The sequence below is a fragment of the Argiope bruennichi genome, chromosome X1, assembly GCF_947563725.1.
Source record: "Argiope bruennichi chromosome X1, qqArgBrue1.1, whole genome shotgun sequence".
NCBI lineage: Eukaryota > Metazoa > Arthropoda > Arachnida > Araneae > Araneidae > Argiope > Argiope bruennichi.
This window is the reverse complement of record NC_079162.1, coordinates 128,276,072-128,294,984: the sequence shown is the minus strand read 5'-3', so window position 1 is coordinate 128,294,984 and position 18,913 is coordinate 128,276,072. Positions and strand designations below refer to the sequence as shown.

Here is an 18,913-nt window from a genome sequence, read left to right as displayed (position 1 = left end):
AAAATATTGATTAGTATAATAGTTATCGTGGGTGTAATGTTGCGATTAAAGTCAACGTTTTCGATTATTTTCTCTAAAATTATAATAAGCAGTTTCAGTATTTGAAAATTACAAACATTTCTAATTAGTGGGTTAGATGAATTCTGTGCTTTTCTTGAGCTAAATGTAAATGACACTTTCCTAAGGCCATTAATCCCCGTTTCAGTTTGTTTTACACGTGCTTTAAAAGAAATGTAAAGGTAATTGATGAACGCTGTGTAAATGATTACTTCTCTATGTTTGAACAGTTTATTTGGAGGAATCTAATTTCAGCCATTTGCAACGTTAAGTATGAATTACATTAACTGAGTTACTAACATCTGTAACATGACGAAGACAGTATTGCGGCTTTTGCTCTTCGATTTTTTCCGCTATTTTTTTCTTTCTTTTTTCCGATCTTTTTTCTCTTTGTGTTGGATTTGTGTGGAGAAAATGGATGTTGAAATATTTTGCTCCATCCTGTATCAAAGTATAAATAATCGCTTGTAAAAAATGTACTGTAGTCAGTTGGCGAATATGTGTGAACAACCAGTCTATAAATCAACCATATAAAAGTAACCAATATGCTTAGAATAAAGACACTTTATTGAATACCTGTATATATCCTGAATTTTTTTTAATCGTAATTCAAAAATAGATTGATAGCTTTGGTTTCATGACTAGTTTTCAAATTGACGTCATGTAACATTAAATAAATAGTTAAATTTTTTAATACTTCCTCGTCATCTGGAAAAGCAAAATCTTAAACTTGGTTTGATTCATTAATTTTATCTTCAAATTTTAAATGTATTTTTTTTCTTACCACCATAAATAGACTCTTCCATTTGTTTTCTCCTACTTGTTTTTATCGTGTTAAAAGTAAAGACCATCATTTGCAACCGACTGTAGAGTTTTCGCTTAAACCGCATGCATCACTGATGTTACAACAAAAAATTTATTTTTGGATATCATTTGATCTTAATGTCGCAATCATTTCAGTTTGGAGCTGAAGATTAATTTTCACCTTCATACGTATAGATTCGGAAAGAAATCCTTTTTTTTTTAATTATTTATTATTATTATTATTATTTTGCAACGAAAAAAACTAACATGAAATCCGTTCTTTTGATAACAATAAGCATTATATTCAGATAATAGCAATCTGTTAAATTTATAATTTTCTATAGGTCAAGGTTTTATTCCAATAACTTTGCTTCTTTAATGTTTTCTACTCGCGAAAGCAGAGAAACATATCTCTGCCCTATTTTTTTTTTAATGGTAGCGCGTCTTCCCCGTGATCTGGGCGTCCCGGGTTCGGGCATAGTTGTTCTTCTTCTGTATTCTATCTGTGAGGTGTGTGAATGTGCCCCCTCCCCTGTAAAAAGGGGTTGTGCAAGCGAATGTGAACGCATGAAGTAGCTAAGTCGTATTCCTGGCCCTAATTGGCGCTACTGAAAAAACAAGAGACGCTCACTCGGCTTAAATCGCTGACATATACCTATCGGTGGGCTTATAAAGTGCCATAAGTCACAACACAACAACAACATTAAAAAAAAAATTATTCTCGATGTATAAACTTCTTGTGCGCCAACAAGTATACCACAAGGCTTACAAACGTAAGTCAGTACACAATTGATAGGGGAAAAAAATTTCAAATATAAAGGACGCAGGTACAGATGCAAAGAAAAGTGGGGGAAACAAGAAAATACACAAATACAAACAAAAAAAAAATTGCTCACATACTAACGGAAACATGCAATAAATGATATGATACAATTGGAGAAGTATGATCAAATAAAAATAAAATATTCAAAATACAAATACAAAAGCATACAAGTATATATGCAAATACATGTAGGCAGACACACAGAAATAAAGTCTAAATAATACGGCGAAAAATACTATTTATATATGTACAAAAGGAAATGAAAGATGATTTGCTCTGTACAAAGGCAAGTAAATGAGGAGGCCTATCTATATTGTTCTGCAAAAAGCAATTCCTAAGTTTACGTCTTTCAGAAATAAATTTGGAACATTCAGATATCAAATGCTTGACATCCTGGATTGCATCACTATAGTACGAACACCTGTCAGTCGGCGACAAATTGAAGCGTTGTTTTAAATATGCTTTAAGGTTACTCGTTCGCTGCCTATTATCATTCAAAATGTATTCTCAAAAATTGGACATTTAACAATGAAATGACGCTTTTATGAATTATGAATGAAAAAATACCTCGGTTGTTCATTTTTTACAGATATAGTATAACTGCACAACTATGAGATTTTTTTTCTCTCTCTTTTATTCAAAAGAAAAGTCTAGAAGAGTATGTTCTACATCAGTAATTTGGGAAGTTACATGCTTTTAAAAAAAACACAGTCTACTTTTCCAATATGATGAAGCATCCTCGAATTGCTCTTCTGTAAAGGTAAAACTACTTATTGTCCAATACCTCAAAGATAAGTATCGAAATTGCTTATATGGGAAAATTTAATGATATTTTAGAAATCAGAATCTCTTTCTAGTCAAGTTTTGCTTATTAGCCTATCTAAATAATAATAATAATAAATAAATAAATAAATAAAACAGAGTTGCGAAAACTTTTAAGATCCCCGTATAGTATCATGTTTAAGAAGTCTACGAAGATATTAAACGTGATTAAATATCTTATGAAGAAAGCTGGGCTATAAGAGATCTTTCAATTTCTGTTAGTCCACATTTTCTTTATTCAATAACGGATGGTTTTCAAAATTTTCTATATTTAAATAATATTCAGAAAGTATGTCTGTAAAATCTGTTCGTAGTAAAATCTTTATATAGGATAACTGATTTAAAAATGTATTCCAAAATATTCTTATTTTTCTGTCTGGAAAACCATTATAGTTATAATTCATTTATAACAAAATAAATAAATGTAGCATTTAAATCATATATAGTTAGCAAAATATTGCAAGAATATCAAAGCGAAATAATTTTTTAATAGATAATATAAAATGAACAGAAGAGGAAAGAATCCGAAAAGTAGAAAATCCATTTCTAAATAATATTTTTTTTTATTTTAGGCACTGGTTACTTAGTTCCAGAGTCTCGTCATATTATTTTTGTTCAGAATCTATCATGCTTGAAACAGGGTTATTATTCTCTGCATAGTTTGAAAGACATTAAATATGTGATTCTGGAACATCCCAAATAAAGAAAAATCGTGTTGCAATCTGCTACAACTATCATTTTCGTAACTGAATTTGAAAAACTGCAGAACTGAGTAAAGAGAAATCAAAAACTGTATTTATATATGTTTTCTTTTATTAATTAAAAAAGGATCTGGATAAGAAATCACATCTAATTTGTCATTTTTATTGTTTTACTTTCTCGTAAACGAAATATAGGGAAAATATTGCAATCATCAAGAAATTTTAACTTTGACGAATCACCACGTTGAAGCCGTCCCTAAATTCGTAAAACACATTTTTGGCATTATATCTGCCTGTCTGTAACAAAGATGTCTGAGCCAATTCTACGAAGGAGTTGACCGTCTGTCGATCTGTACTTTCAGAAACATGGTTACACATTAACTGAAAAACGCAATGAACTTAAATATATGAAAATTGGTATGTCATTTTTGGACTAAAAATCTAGTTCTGTGTCAAATTTTTGTTCCAATCGGTTGAGAAAAACGTGTTTAAAACACGATTTCGATTTTCGGATACTATTAACCGCATGCCAAAGATGAATCGCCAAAACATTCTTCAAGGATCACGCGATAGATTCAGTAAAATTCACTCAAAGGTTAATGTTTCTTAACTATTGTACCCCAACGCCATGCAAGGCGTTCTCTGGGATAACACCTTTATTAGAGAGTATGCGAGAAAGTTTGGGAAGACCACTCTCGCTGGTTTTTTGTTAAAAACAGAACTGCGGCCAAAATCAGCGTGATCTCTAATGATTTTAATTAGAAAGTAAGCATTGAAATTTTTTTAACGTTCATTTCAAATACAATTGGAAAAATATTAGTTACAAATATAAAAGGGGAGGGGGAATGCTCGTCTTTCGAAAATAAAAAGATATTGTTTCAAAATAATTACAAAAGGTTGACTTTTTCCTTTCTTGTTTTACACGTGAAAAATAAAAGCAAATACTGTATTAAATATTATAAGTGTTAAATATTAAAATTATTAAATTCTAAATAAATAATATTAATAATTAAATATATAAATGATCAAACTAGAGGATAATGTCTGTTACATAAGGTTAAATGAGTCATGCACGATCAATGTTATATAACTGCATAATTCTCTCTAAGGAAGTGGCGGAACGAGATGTCTGTAAGATTTTAAAATCGAATTCATTTGATATGTTACAAAATGTATCTGAACATTTTGGTATTACTTAGTTTGAGGTGAAAAAACAAAAACATAATAATCAGTTGTGAAATCTTTTGTACTCGGGTCATTTTAAGTAAATAGACTCAAATAAAAACATCACCGCAAAAGCATCTTCCAGTTTAATTTCACATCGAAGGTCACTTCCAATTCCTCTAACTCATGCGTTTCATTCATTTGCTTTATTTCCTCTAGTGATTAAGGAAGAAAGTGATGAGGAAACAGTTTCTACCCCGGGGATTCAGTATTTCCTTTTGACTTTCTTTTACGAAGTTTAATTCTTTGTAAGTCTCGTTTCATCTGGATTTAGGTTAAGGTGACATTTTCATCACCTCTCTGCTAGATTGAGGAAAAATTTAATATCGGTGTCAAGCTGCAAAGATGGTGAAGTTTTGTATTTTTAAAAAACGAATGTTCATTGTGGATATATCGCTGTAAAACAAAACATTTTTTTGTCACTGTGGGGGGGGAGGGGTTGAACTTGACTTGATTCTTTTAAATCAAACACTTTCTAGGATTCTGTGTTTCTCTTAAAATCCAATGATTTTAATTTTCTTAGGGTACTTTACTTGGTAACATTTTTGCTGCTTCTAGATATAAGTGATAATAACAATAAACAATTTTTAAAAACATATTTTATTAAAAGTTAGAAATTTTTTTTATTTTACTTATTTTTAACTTTATAATCTTTAATTTAAGTATGCATTTTTGAAATTCGGTTTTTTTTCCCTCGAATTCATTACCAAAAAGGCACCACTCGTATGAAATCGAAATTCAGCTACTCGATTAAATGAGAATATCAAAAAAGTCAGAATTCTGATACATCAGGGAGTGAAATTTTGAAGAATCCATCTGTACAAACATGAAACAAGACTAATTTAAAAGACAGATATTGCAAAGCGTATTAATTATGATTAGGAAGTAACTCTGCTTTTCCATTTATATTAAGAATTATACGCAAATAAATACAAATTTGTAGTCATGAAACAAATTTGGGGAATAAAGACTTGTAAAAAGGGCCTCCACGACCACCAATATCATGCAATAGCGTATTATTAATATGTAGGTGATCTAAATTTATAAAATGGGCTAAATATATACTCACATATTTAATTTATATCGTACTATCAAATAAAAAAATATTAGATTAAAAATTTATTAATAATTAAAAAAATGTGTCCGTCTATAGGGACTGTTATCTCGGATGTGATTGCAAATCTCATGCGCATTGGCAGAGTGCTTAAAGAAAAAAAAAATATATATATATTTAGTGTACTTTAGATGTAGCTCATATAGTTGCATTAAAGGTTTTGTTTCTTTGCAGTGATGTTCATGAGCACTAAAATCAGTTTGAAAAAATTGTGATCCACTAACAGAAAAAAAAAATTCAATGCTAAATACGAAATAAAAATAATGTTGAAAGAAAGTATTAGCAATAACCATTTAATGGAATTAGAAAGTTATAAATTAGCAAACCTCAGTTCATTAACCTTTGCTATAATTCAGCAGAAATAAATAAAATGTTACCAGTTAGCTATCCCATAACTAATTTTTACTCAGTTGGCTTTGTCTCGTCTCCATCGTGTAATTCTCTCTCTCTTTCTGATTTTTGTTTTCTTGCTGTGAGATCTTCTCTAAATAAAATGTTTACGAATTCTCAAATCCAAACCGGATTGAAACAAATAGGATCTACTAATAGAAAAAAAAAACGCCTTGTCAAATGTAAAATATCTGCTCCCTTCTTGCGTAAGCATTAGGGGCAAACTGAATGACACAATTGCATTGAACTATGATGGAGTTCTAATGGTCATCACTGGCCACGATACCATCTTCCTCGTGAGAGACATGTTCTTCTTCGGCAGAGATTGTTTCAACTTTGCCCTATAAAGAAGCAAGAAACAGCACCATAGCGGAAGTTTTTCATATTTAGGAGGGCCTCATATTTAGGGTGGAGGGCCAGAACACCAGCGGGGGCTCTAACCCACTAATACCAACCACCAACTATACACCAACTAATTCACATATTATAAATTTATTTACTTGACGATAAATTATATAAATGCAAGTACACACCTGCGAGCCGAATGACACGAAAATAGCTCGCGAGCCGTTCGAGAAAATTATTTTCACAGCGAACCCAATATGAACTATGGGAGCGAGGCGAACTCAACGCGAGTCATCAATTATCTCTTAAATTAAATCAACAGTCAAAACATTGATTTGCAGATTCATTGGAAGTTTTCGGGGAAAGACGTTTCCCCGCGAAAGCACGCCCACAAACTGCGAATGCCTTTGTCTTCTCTGACAAAATTTGTTTCGAGACGGAGGATTTAGATGGGTTAGTTCGAAAGCACGTGCTGTCGGAATAATTCGCAAATGCTAGAGAGCGGTTTGCTAACTATTCGGATTGCAGTTGCGAGCGGACAGCAGAGTAAAGAAGAGTTACTCCGGTACATTAGTCACTGGCTATGGTTCTTCAGTTGCATCTTGGAATCAGAGCTTTTGGTAGCTACGGAAAAAAACACGGAGTAAAACAAAATCGAAGAAAATAAACATTCATATTAAAAATGGAAACAAAAAAGATTATAGTTGTTGTAGGATCAGATTGCAGTCTACGGACAGTTTTAAGTTAATTTTGGGAATTTTCTTGGAAGTAACTGTATCATTTTCTTGGGTGGTCTCATTTTTCAGAATTTTCTAATGTTTTAAACGTGTTTTGAAAATCTATATCAGGATTTCAACTATTAGAAAATTTCCCTTTGGCAGCTCTTTCGATGAGACGGGAATAAATTCTTCAATAATCGATGTTGAGAGATTTACTGGAGCTGCGATCGAAAAATTAGGAGTGTTTGAAATAGAATTTTGGGCTATTAAAGCTGATTTTGAAGAGATAGGGTGTTTTTACTGAGAGGGCGCTGCTGTTTGGAAATTTTTTTCAAAGTTAGCATCAGCATTAGAAAATCCTGCGAATTCCATTGCAACATATAATTCATCTACAGAGGCTGTATGATAAAGGGAATTAGAGGAACTTTGTCTGGAGTGATGTGATTTATAAGACTCAGGTGTTCTCTGTCAGAGAAAGAGATAAAATAATCAAAAGGAAACCGATCAAATTAACCAGGGCAATCGTTCAGGCAGGAGCTCTAGAGGACACGCCTATCTAGGATGACTGTCAGAGGAGGGATTGTCTTTCCGCGTATTTTTTAGGGGGAAATGGCTCCTCTTGGAGAAGTGTTGAAACAGCCAAGATTAAGTCCAATTATTCGATATGCTCTTTTCAGTTTTTATCTGAGTAACTTCTTTAACTTAGAACAACTTCGTATTTTTTATTCATTCTAAAAGATTGGTCTTAAAAGGCCAAGTACAGAATTAAAACAATTTTAAGCCTTGAAAAAAGGAGTTTTTTGAAAGAATCTTATGGCATGTGTATTTTTTACATATAAGTCATGAAATAAAATTTACCGAATTATCTGAGCTGATTGCATTTGCTTACAAATTTTTCTTGAGTTTCGTAAATCTATTCCTTAATAAAATATTTAAGAGAGAATCGGAAAGCATTTTGGAAGAAGTTCTTGATTTTAATTTAACTTTGAAAGCGTGTTATGCTCATCATAAGAGCAAAACGGTGAAGCATATAAAATACTCTTACAAGTATTGCTATATTCTTTCACTTCTTTTGTTACGCAGATTTCAGACATTTATATGATTAATAGAAAAAACAGAGGGAAAAATGGAAGATGATTTTTTCTTACAAAATAATCTGAAAGATTCCCCGTTTTAAATTACAATGTATGGAAACATTTAGACTCAATAAAAATATCTCCTTTACTTACCACAGTTTCTAGTAGATACAGTCTTCAGAATAATTGATTAAATAATTATTTTCGATGTTCTTTTTTTTTTTTTTTTCTTTCAGTTATCTATATTCAGTCTGAGTGGGGTATGGGTTGCTAATTTGATGAACTGAGAGGACTTAAAAATTCTTAACCTAAATTAGATATGAATCTGGGATTATTAACAAGATGATGAAATGGCTGCTTCTATTACAGCGGGCGTATGAAATTTAAACCGTTTTTTACAAATTTATCAAACAGTGGGAGAATTTTTTACATTTTCTCAAAGAAAGCGACAAATAAGGATGTTTAAAGAAATGATATAAAGGCTTCCGTAAGTATTTCAAAATGAAAACCATATCGAGGCAATTGTTACATTGCTTTAGAATGGAAATTTTAAATAAAAAATCAAATGCTGGGGACTTTACTTTCGATTTGATATTATATCCAGATAAGTGAAAGCATAAAATTAACCTTTAATTTTTTAATTAATTTTAAATAATATTTTTTTTTACGAAAGAATTTTTTAGATACTAGAAGCAGAGTCTTCACTACAAGATATGAAAGTTTCGATTTCAAATTATCTTCAGATAAGTGAAAGCAAAAAATAAGCCTGTAGTATTTCTTAATTAATTTTAAACAAGAATTTTTTTTATATACAACGGAATTTTTTAAATTCCTAGATTCCGAGTCTTGTCAACTAGAAAGAACGCTGTGTTTTCTTTTCTTTCTTTCATTATCGTTTTGTCAATTTCTAATTTTTTTTATTTTTTTTTATTTTACAAGCTGCTTTATCTTATGAATCCGAAAACAATTGTTATCATATTCAGCTGTATATAAATCTTCCAGTACTGAACTTCACATTAAGAATTAATATGACGTTCAATTGTGGAAAAATAATATGCATATCATATAAGGAATTATCAGCGTTTCAGTTTAAATTTTAAAGCATGTTTCATTTTCCCTAACTTTACCCAAACTATTACTATACTAGAGAATATTGTTCAAATTCAAAAGTCTTTTTTTTTTATTTGCCATGTCTAGTTTTAAAATATTTAGTTTTAAAACGTTCCCTTTTATACATTTATAATTTTCTCCTGTATAACAATTTTTTTTTTATAGTTTGGAAATGGCCACTTTAGAATATAAATACTTAATATTTTTACTAAGAGAATATTTCATTCATAGAAGGAATATTTTTATAAAATCTGCTTCTAGACATTTTTCTTATTTATAAGGATTTGTTAGCAAAGTATATGTGTGCATATGCTTTGCTATACGCACATATGTATTTATATTAAAAATGAATTAATACTGTGTGAAAGCTTTATCGCTGTTGAAGGATTATTTAATTTCCGGATAATTATGTGCTTCTATGGATACTGATTGCAATACGGGTAATTATGTGTTTTTATGGATACTGATTGCAATACAAATAATTATGTGTTTTTATGGATACTGATTGCAATACGGATAATTATGTGTTTTTATGGATACTGATTACAATACGGATAATTATGTGTTTTTATGAATACTGATTGCAATACGGATAATTACGTGTTTTTATGGATACTGATTGCAATGCTTACATTTCAGATTTGCAGACCCCGACGTTGAATGGGGAAATATCTGAAACCATATCAGAAGAAAACACTGTAGAGGACTCTTTCAGTATGGACACAAATTCGAAACAGAATGGGATTCTGACTGAATCTCTCGATTCATCACCCGGTGGGGATGAAATTCAAATAAGGTATAAATGCTTCATCCGTTTTGCTTTTTAAAACTATATTTTCTGTTATCACGGAATTGAGACTTACAGAAGAACATCTCTACCTGGAAATTCATCTTCAAAGGATAAGTCGTCTTTTAATTTTTGTGATCATTTAGAAATGCTAAAAGGCCTCACCAACACTGTCTACTGGTTTCTATTTGATCAAATTGTGCTAAGACTCTAATTACTAATGTTAAAGGGTATTATGCTATTTTAGAAATTATTTTTCTTCCGATTATCAGTATGGATATCTAATATGACTTGCTTTTATTAATTCGATTGTAATTCCGACGCTTCGTTAAAAAACCAGACATACTTCATTTAAAAAAACCAAGTCCTTTAGTAAATATAATATTTCTAATTACATTTTTTAAATTGCCTAGAATCTGAATATGATTCGCTTATTTATATCTAATAAGTACGCCATAAAACTATCATTGAGTAAAAATAGCCTCCTTTGCTTTAATAACTTTACTAAAAATTTCACTTTGAGATTTATTAAGATCAGTTACTAAATGATATTCCATTCAAAAATTAGATTAAAAGAGTCAAAAGTAAGAAAATTTGATCGGTAGAAGTTATATTTACATTTGCATTGTTTGCAAGTCTCCTTAAGAAAGGATCTCTTTCATGTTGCTGGGAAAGCAAATCCCTCCTAGAGATGTAGCTCATAAGGTTAGTGTCCGTCAATAGATGTGGAATCCATATTGACTGTTCCATCAAATCTTGGTCAAATGATTATGTACCGTTGGCCCGGGGATGTTAGTGTCATCCTGTATCCCGGGCACACTATATTGCGGATTTTCAGCAAGCGTAGCCTTGATTAAGATTCGCTTCTCGGAGGTCATTACAGTTTCCATTTTTCAAGTAAGAATTGCCAAATTCTAAATCGCTTAAACCAATTGCGGACAGTGTTATAATAGTCGTAGCGCCGCTTTCGTAAATGTTACAAATCAAATCTGCAATATGCTTTTCGCTATTACAAATATTTTCTTTGGCTATCCATTTTGAATATGTAAAAAACATTTTATAAAAGATTGTGTCACCAACGAAACATAATTTATAAGAGCAACTGTAACTGATGTCGTAGATGAGCTTGCATCTTCTTATAAATTTAGTTAAAATCATATATAGCGTGGTGTGAAAAAAACTTATGCGGGACCCTAATAAATATTATTCTACTTTATTTCAGCCTTGATAATTTATCTTAACACAATAGAATCTTTTATTTCAAACCTCATCATCATAAGGAATTTATCAATGATTGTAAAATTCGCTTTTCTGATTTATTATTTTTTGTTTCTGGTTTACTATAAATACTAATAAAGAGTAATAATAAAACAAGATGAATTTTTATTGAATTCATAACTTTTTTCAGTGATAAAATTAAGTTCATCGTTTCTGAAGAAGACGATGAGTTCACTGATGCCATCGAAAATTCCTCCTACGGTCTCAGCCAGTCCAAAGATTTTCTGGATATCAGCAAAGCTAGCAAACATCCGACACACATGAGGTAAGCATTTTCTACAGATTTTAAGCGATAGGTGGGTTACGATTACTGTTACAATTTTTTTCACGCATTAAAGTTTTCAGTTCATCTTCATCAAATGAATTTATTATAAATTAAGCTTGACAGGATCCAAAAAATTTTAATTGCGTAAAATTCGTGTTTTCCCCCTTTCTTAATTGTTGGTTATGTCTGGTGGAATCGAGGGCAAAGAAACTTTAATCGTTTAAAAACATTAAAATATTTAATTAAATGTAAAGAAAGATTTTCTTTTAGTTTTTGAAGCTGATTAAAGACTAGTGATTTTCATAGAAAAACACATAAAATTTATCCATTGTTTTTAGGCAAAAATCAAAGTTTCTTGGAATTGAAAATCCAACAGGGAAAGAAAGATACTAGATTGAAAAGTTTCTTAAGTTCTTTGTAAATTTTATCAGAATTCTTTCCAAATATTTATATGCAAGCTAACGTGGTACCCTCTACTCCGAATATAAACAGATGAAATGCAGAGATGGTGGAGTTGATATGCAACTTTTTATCTTACTATCGTAGAAATCCCCGACATTAAAAATATGCTTCTCTGCAATTTTGCTGTAAATAAGGTCAAAATGTCGGTTGACGAAAAGTTTCTATTTTGGGAAATCCCTAATTGCTTTATATAAACAAACGATGATCACCTAAAAGAAATCAATTTTTTTAAAGGATAATGAATGTCAGTGTTGAAGTAAAATTATTTATTTGAATTCAAATTATATGTAAGAAAAAAAATCTACTGAATGTCCGTGAATTAAAAAAATAATATAAAAGTATAGTTTAAAAAGGTTTGTGTGAACTATACTCTTTCCCAAAAGTTTGACTCTAGTAAAATATATGTTTTTTCAAAACAAAAAGGCATACAAACACAAATTACCAGTATGTTTATTCATGCCATATGCGATCAACTAAATACAGTATACTCCCAAGTATCCCGCCTAATGTGGGGAAGGGCAGGCCGGATAACAAAAAAGCCGGATAAGCCGGAGCTTCTTTGTTCACCAATACCAGAAGACAGATTTTTATATCAACACTGTTATAATACGTATTTTCTCACTTCTTCACTGTGGTATACTTAAAAAAAACATTAAACATAACCCAAGAACAGTTTACGAATACTCTACGTACTGTGCAGTTATAATCTAAAAAAAATGACAATTTTTGTTTCAATTATATAACAAAATAGAAACATTAGGTGTCCCAAATGTTTATATAATATATGGCATTTCAACAAACGGAACTCAGTACAATATTCTTAATAGTCTTTTCATTTTTCAATATGGCATCAATGGCTTAAAGTCTTTTCATTTTTCAATATGGCATCATGTACACATTTTACCTCCCACGCAATTGTAATATTTCTGGTTCCAAGTTGTACCATGCTCTTTCAATGGCTGTCTTCAAGGCATATATTTAATAAAATTATCATTCATTCTCATATACTTTTCGAGATATATTCCTATACTTTCACATATGGATTTAGATCAGGATTCCTCGGTGGCTACTCAAGAGCAGTAATATTTTTCGAGATATATTCCTATACTTTCACATATGGATTTAGATCAGGATTCCTCGGTGGCTACTCAAGAGCAGTAATATTTTTCGAGTTTAAGAAATATTTCGTACCATTGAAAGTATGGAGGGGAACATTATCCTGCTGATATTCCGATCTCGTCTCCCTGTATTTTTTGAAAATGGCATAAGATAATTTTCTAATGCTTCTATGTATTTAGGAGAATTCTATTGGCCACCGAAAAAGGTCAAATACATTCTTCCGTTGAAACTGAAAGCCACCCACACCATCACAGATCCACCACCGTTTTTCCTACTGAAAAAGCTCCTGGCTCTTTTTCGTAAATAATACCAATGTTTTATATTCTCTCCAGGTTCATCGAGTTTTTTTTTTTTTTTTTTTTCATCACTGAAAAAAAAACAGTTATCCATTTATCACCATATGACATATGATTATGATCCCATTGTAATCTGTTATTAATGTGAAGCTTTGAGAGTGGTAATCTGCAAGCCATTTTTTCATAGATCATATAATCATGTTCTATAATTTGTCTGTAAACAGTTTTCTTGGATCTTTGCAATTGGGAAGCCTTAGTAATTTCGCTAACCGACATTTTCTAACTTCATTGATAGATAGATTCTTTGTGCCTATCTATCACTTCGAATATCCATTACACGGGGTCTTTTCCAAATGAGGTTTATATGGCGTCTTATGAGTTAATGCAGGATAAATCATACTTTTATAAAGATTTAAGGGTTTCGATATTTCCTAAACAGTTTTATCGAGCAATTTTAAATTCAGAAATTTACTCACTTCTTTATTAAAGAGCTGCGATGCTTTAGGCATTTTGAAACACAGAATAAAGGATTGCTTTCCTTTTCCTACTACGTATTAATTAGGTTCTAAATTGATGCCATGATTATCGATACCATATTCGCATAAAACTGCATTTGTCTATAAATGTTTGGGATAAATTATTTCTGTTTATTCTGTTATATTTGGGATATATTATGATTTAAAAATTAGTATTAAATATACGGGAAAGAACGGTGTGTTTTTTTTTTCATTATAATAGACGTAACATATCCATACAGTAAGTTGCATTGAAATATGTCTATAGAAACAAAAAAAGTGGTCAAAATACAAGATTCTATAAACTTTTGTGACAGAATGCCTTTATTATCGATAAATGCCGTAGTTCAAAGACTTTTATTTTTGTGCTTAAAACTTTTTTCCTCCCCCCCCCCCTTTTAACGAACAGAATAGCAGTATGGGAAAAACACAATGTTGCGATATTGTCTTAACGACCGTTCAGGTTCAAGTGAACTGTCCACTTTTCATATATAAATATTTTTAAAATTTTAAAAATAAATATATAATTAAATTTTAGAATAAACCCAGAAAGATTTTTCTATTGTTTGTTCTACTTTTTGTTCAAATAATTCTGAATCCAGTGTTTAATTCCGTGGAATTCATAAACTGAAATTGAGTGAAGAATTCTTTCAAAAAATATGGAATAATTGGCAGAAAATTTTTTTTCCTGGGTTTCTTCATAAATGTCGGCTTTTTAATTGAAATGCTTGCATGGAAAATGGTCAGTTCATTTCCACATGAGCTGTTCGAACAATATCACGACATTGCATTTTACTTACTCGTATGTAAAATATTGTGAAAGTTTTGCAATCTTTAAATAAATTCGGCTTCCATGTATCTCCTCATTAAGAATACCTGAAAAAAATTGCTTCTACAAATTTCTTTGTGCATATGAACTAGATAACTAAAAAGTAGGCTGTATCGAATTTCTGAGAAAAAAAATGTTGAGCTGTATGATTTTGGATCCAATCCATCAGCGATATGAATCTATCGGTGTGCATGCAAAAGGGATATTTCAACAACGCAACAAACTAAATAAATGAAATTTGACATGAGATTTTCACATCAAAATTGTATCTAAAAATCGAATTTCAAATAAATTTGTCTGCTTTTCTTTCATATGTGTGCGAGTGCGAGTGCGTGTGTGTGTGCGTTTTTGTACGTGTGCGCGTGCACGCGCTCGTGTATGTACTGTTCGTTTCAGGATCACGAAACTAACACATTTCGACGATTGTACTTCGCTAAGGGGTAGAACGCAGAAAGATGAGCAGTTATTTTGCCTTCCGCGAATAATCTGAATTCATTCTATTGATGAATGCATACATCTTCTCCTTCCATCCTTTATTTCTCTCCCTTTCTACGAAAAAATGTCTCAAAACGCAAAAACGCGGAAGGTTCCTGACTCTGAATATGAACGGTAAATATTATATTTCAAAAACGATGAAGATCGTTAGCGAGACAGATAAAATTTAGCATACGGCATATAAATTGTACATTTGTATCAGATTTTGGATGAAATCCTCTAATGGAAAGATTTTCTAGGCGTTAACAATTCAAAAGTACCAAGTCCTAGAGGAATGAAATTCAGTGCACGATTCTTAAACTAAAATGTTTGATCTATAATAAATTTTGGTTTTCCTGAGAAGAGGTTATTTTTCAATAAGTCCACTTTTTCAAACATTATATTGAGATGAAATTGATGTTCTATATCTAAGAAGATATTTTGAACCAGCGTGTTTCCACTGAAGTCAATACAAAATATACATTTTTAATTTATTTATTTATTGACCTTCGCGTCTCCGTTTGTATTCATTCGATAAGAATATTTTATACATTCATAACTATTGCGTTTATTCATATGCACGTTACCAATATCGCTATGAAAATATTTACTGGTATTTACGTTATCATGGCTATTAATAGAAATTATTCTTTGAAAATCTAAATTAGAAATTTCAGAATCACATACCAATTGATATTTTTAAATCATTGTGTTTTTTGCGTTATCGCATTTACATGTACAGACAGACGTTCCCTCGCTGGATTTGGCACAAAATTTCATGACGATATGCAGGGTGTTGCCGAATTCGACCTACAAATTTAGAGGGGTGATAGAGGATGATCAAGAGGATAGAGAAGGAAGATAGAGTTTAGAGGGGTGATAGAGGATGATCAAGAGGATAGAGAAGGAAGATAGAGTTTAGAGGGGTGATAGAGGATGATCAAGAGGATAGAGAAGGAAGATAGAGTTTAGAGGGGTGATAGAGGATGATCAAGAGGATAGAGAAGGAAGATAGAGTTTAGAGGGGTGATAGAGGATGATCAAGAGGATAGAGAAGGAAGATAGAGTTTAGAGGGGTGATAGAGGATGATCAAGAGGATAGAGAAGGAAGATAGAGTTTAGAGGGGTGATAGAGGATGATCAAGAGGATAGAGAAGGAAGATAGAGTTTAGAGGGGTGATAGAGGATGATCAAGAGGATAGAGAAGGAAGATAGAGTTTAGAGGGGTGATAGAGGATGATCAAGAGGATAGAGAAGGAAGATAGAGTTTAGAGGGGTGATCAAGAGGATAAAGAATCATCATACAACATCCCAAACGACGTTTAGTAGGAGAAAATTGCCAAAATATATGGAGTCGGAGAACTGTTGGAAACTGTAAAAAATCAATAACAAAATAACAAATGCTGCTTCAACTATGATTTTTTTTTACGTGAAAGAACATTCTTAAAAGTTTTTTTTTTTCCATGCTGGTAGCATGCGAATTTGATGATCTAGGGGGTCGTAAATTACTGAAAACGAAAAAGCAGTTTAGAACCCATATTTTCAAAAATATTAAAACTTGAAAAAAAATAAAAGTTAGAAAATGTAATGAATTTTATATTCTATAATTTAATATAAGCGTGTAGTGTGAGAACTAGGGAGTTTTAAAGATATTCAAGAAAAACTAAAATGGGAACCAGAAAACATCGCTGCAGCATCAGACCGATGTTCTCAGTGAGCGTTGTCAAATTCAAAATATAAATTCAGAGCAAAGCTAATAGGCATTAAGTAGATAAAAAATAGATGGTAAATCTGAGTACAAATTTTATCCGTCTAGCTCTCTTTGTTTTGTAGTTAACATTTTAATTTATATTAAAACAGTCGGACATGTAGTTTCCCAAGTTAATAAAAATTTGTAAACTAGTACCATATATGAAATTTCATCATCTAAATCAAAGCGTTTATGAGTTATCTTTGTTACGGATTGACAGACGGACATTTTCCGAAAATGTGTTTTTCGAACTCAAAGTGGTCTAAAACGTGGGGATTTGTTAGAAACTCGAGTTCAAATTTTTGACAATTACAATACTTTCTTTATACGTCGTATACGATAAAGTAAAAAGGATTAATTCATGCATTATTTAAGATCGTAATTCGTAAATCATTTTTTTTTTATTTTTTTATTTTGCTACTATTATTCAACATATACGATATATTCGATTTTCTACAATGTAGTATGGAACTATCCACAAGAAACAACATTTACGAATATTTTTAACTCGCGCATTGTCATGCATTGTGTTTACTAATTTATTTATTTACATTTGCATTGCAATTTATCTCGGGGAAAAATATTATATATTTAGTTAATTACTGAATTCATTGAGGTGTATGTCTGTTACTACATCCAGTAAAAATGTTAAATATATTAATTTGTTTTCAAGTTCTCGTGGCTATAATTAAAAATATTTTTTAATTGTGAAAACCAGAGAGGAAAAAATAGGTAGACATAGAAACTGGCGTCGCTGCAAATAATTTTATGTAAAAATCGGTTTCATGGGATAATAATTTTCGAAGTAATTGCTCGAAGTTATCACAATTATAAAATCAAAAAACAATAATGGAAAAATATCACTGGGAAAACGATAGCTCTTGGCGCATTTATGGGATTTTTATCGGTACCAGTCGAAAACTTTGCACAATCATTTCAGATCATGCATTAAAATACGAAAAAGTTGAGGAGGGGGACGACTTCCTCAACTTGTTTTTTCTTCCCGAATTTATTTCAATTAGTTATTCTTCTATTCATTGCGAAATACAGAGCATGCAGATTGTTTTCCTGCACAGCTGTTTGTGACCAGACTCGGGTATTTCTGCTGTTGTAACAGCAGATTTTAGAGATTATTATATTAAAAGATTTTAATCTTGTCATTGGTTCTCTTCTCTACCCATTGTTATGTTATCATTTATTTTACGTGTTTTCCGCTTCTTATGGATGTTTTCTCAAATACTTCTGAGAAATATGTGCTTTCATACATAAACGCAATAAAAGTTATTGATATTCTTTTATTCAGATTACGCGGATCTTATAACGTTGAAGTGGGTCTTTTCCCATAAAACTTGCGCGAGATGAAAAATGAAAATTTGAATTTTCATTAAGGTATTCCGTTTAATGTGAGGTTTTACGTAATAAAACAGTGTGTGTATCCTTATTGTAATCAAAATCTGTATTATCCTTTATCCAAGTTTATGCATGCATTTAAAAAATAGAATTGCATTTCATTCATTAAAAAACAAAATTCATTTCGCTTTCCTAGAGAAGCTACATTGGCTAAATTGATGTTTTTAAACTTCAAACATTATATCAGATGTTTTATGGAAATTTATAGCAAATATTTTCTATGCCACAAAATTAAAATATGTGGCACAGATTCACGATTTATTGTGAGTGAACGGGATTATGATTCATGATTTATTGTGAACTGGATAGAGAAGGGGAGCCTTTGGTATTTTTTGCAAGAAAAGAAGTGTTTAACAGAATCTTGAAATCGAGTAGTGGTTTCCCAATAGTGTTCTCCTGATGCCTGCTCGCCATCAAGACAAAAAAAAAAACCTGAAAAGGAGTAATATCAGCAGAATATAAATCAGGAATACATCAGCATAAGGCAGAAGAAATGCGTTCAAATGAAATTATTGCCGAATGGCGCAGAAAGTGCTTATGTTT

At 31.3% G+C, this 18,913-nt stretch overlaps 1 protein-coding gene across 1 annotated transcript in view; it reads left to right on the top strand.

The window, feature by feature from the left end:
* LOC129958070 (acetyl-CoA carboxylase-like) overlaps positions 1-18,913 on the top strand; it is a 112,119-nt gene that overhangs the window by 16,048 nt on the left and 77,158 nt on the right. The window contains exons 2-3 of the mRNA XM_056070242.1: positions 9,825-9,981; positions 11,381-11,515. Of these exons, the coding sequence (XP_055926217.1) occupies positions 9,902-9,981; positions 11,381-11,515 (215 nt within the window). The 5' untranslated portion in view covers positions 9,825-9,901. The remainder of the gene's footprint in view (positions 1-9,824; positions 9,982-11,380; positions 11,516-18,913) is intronic.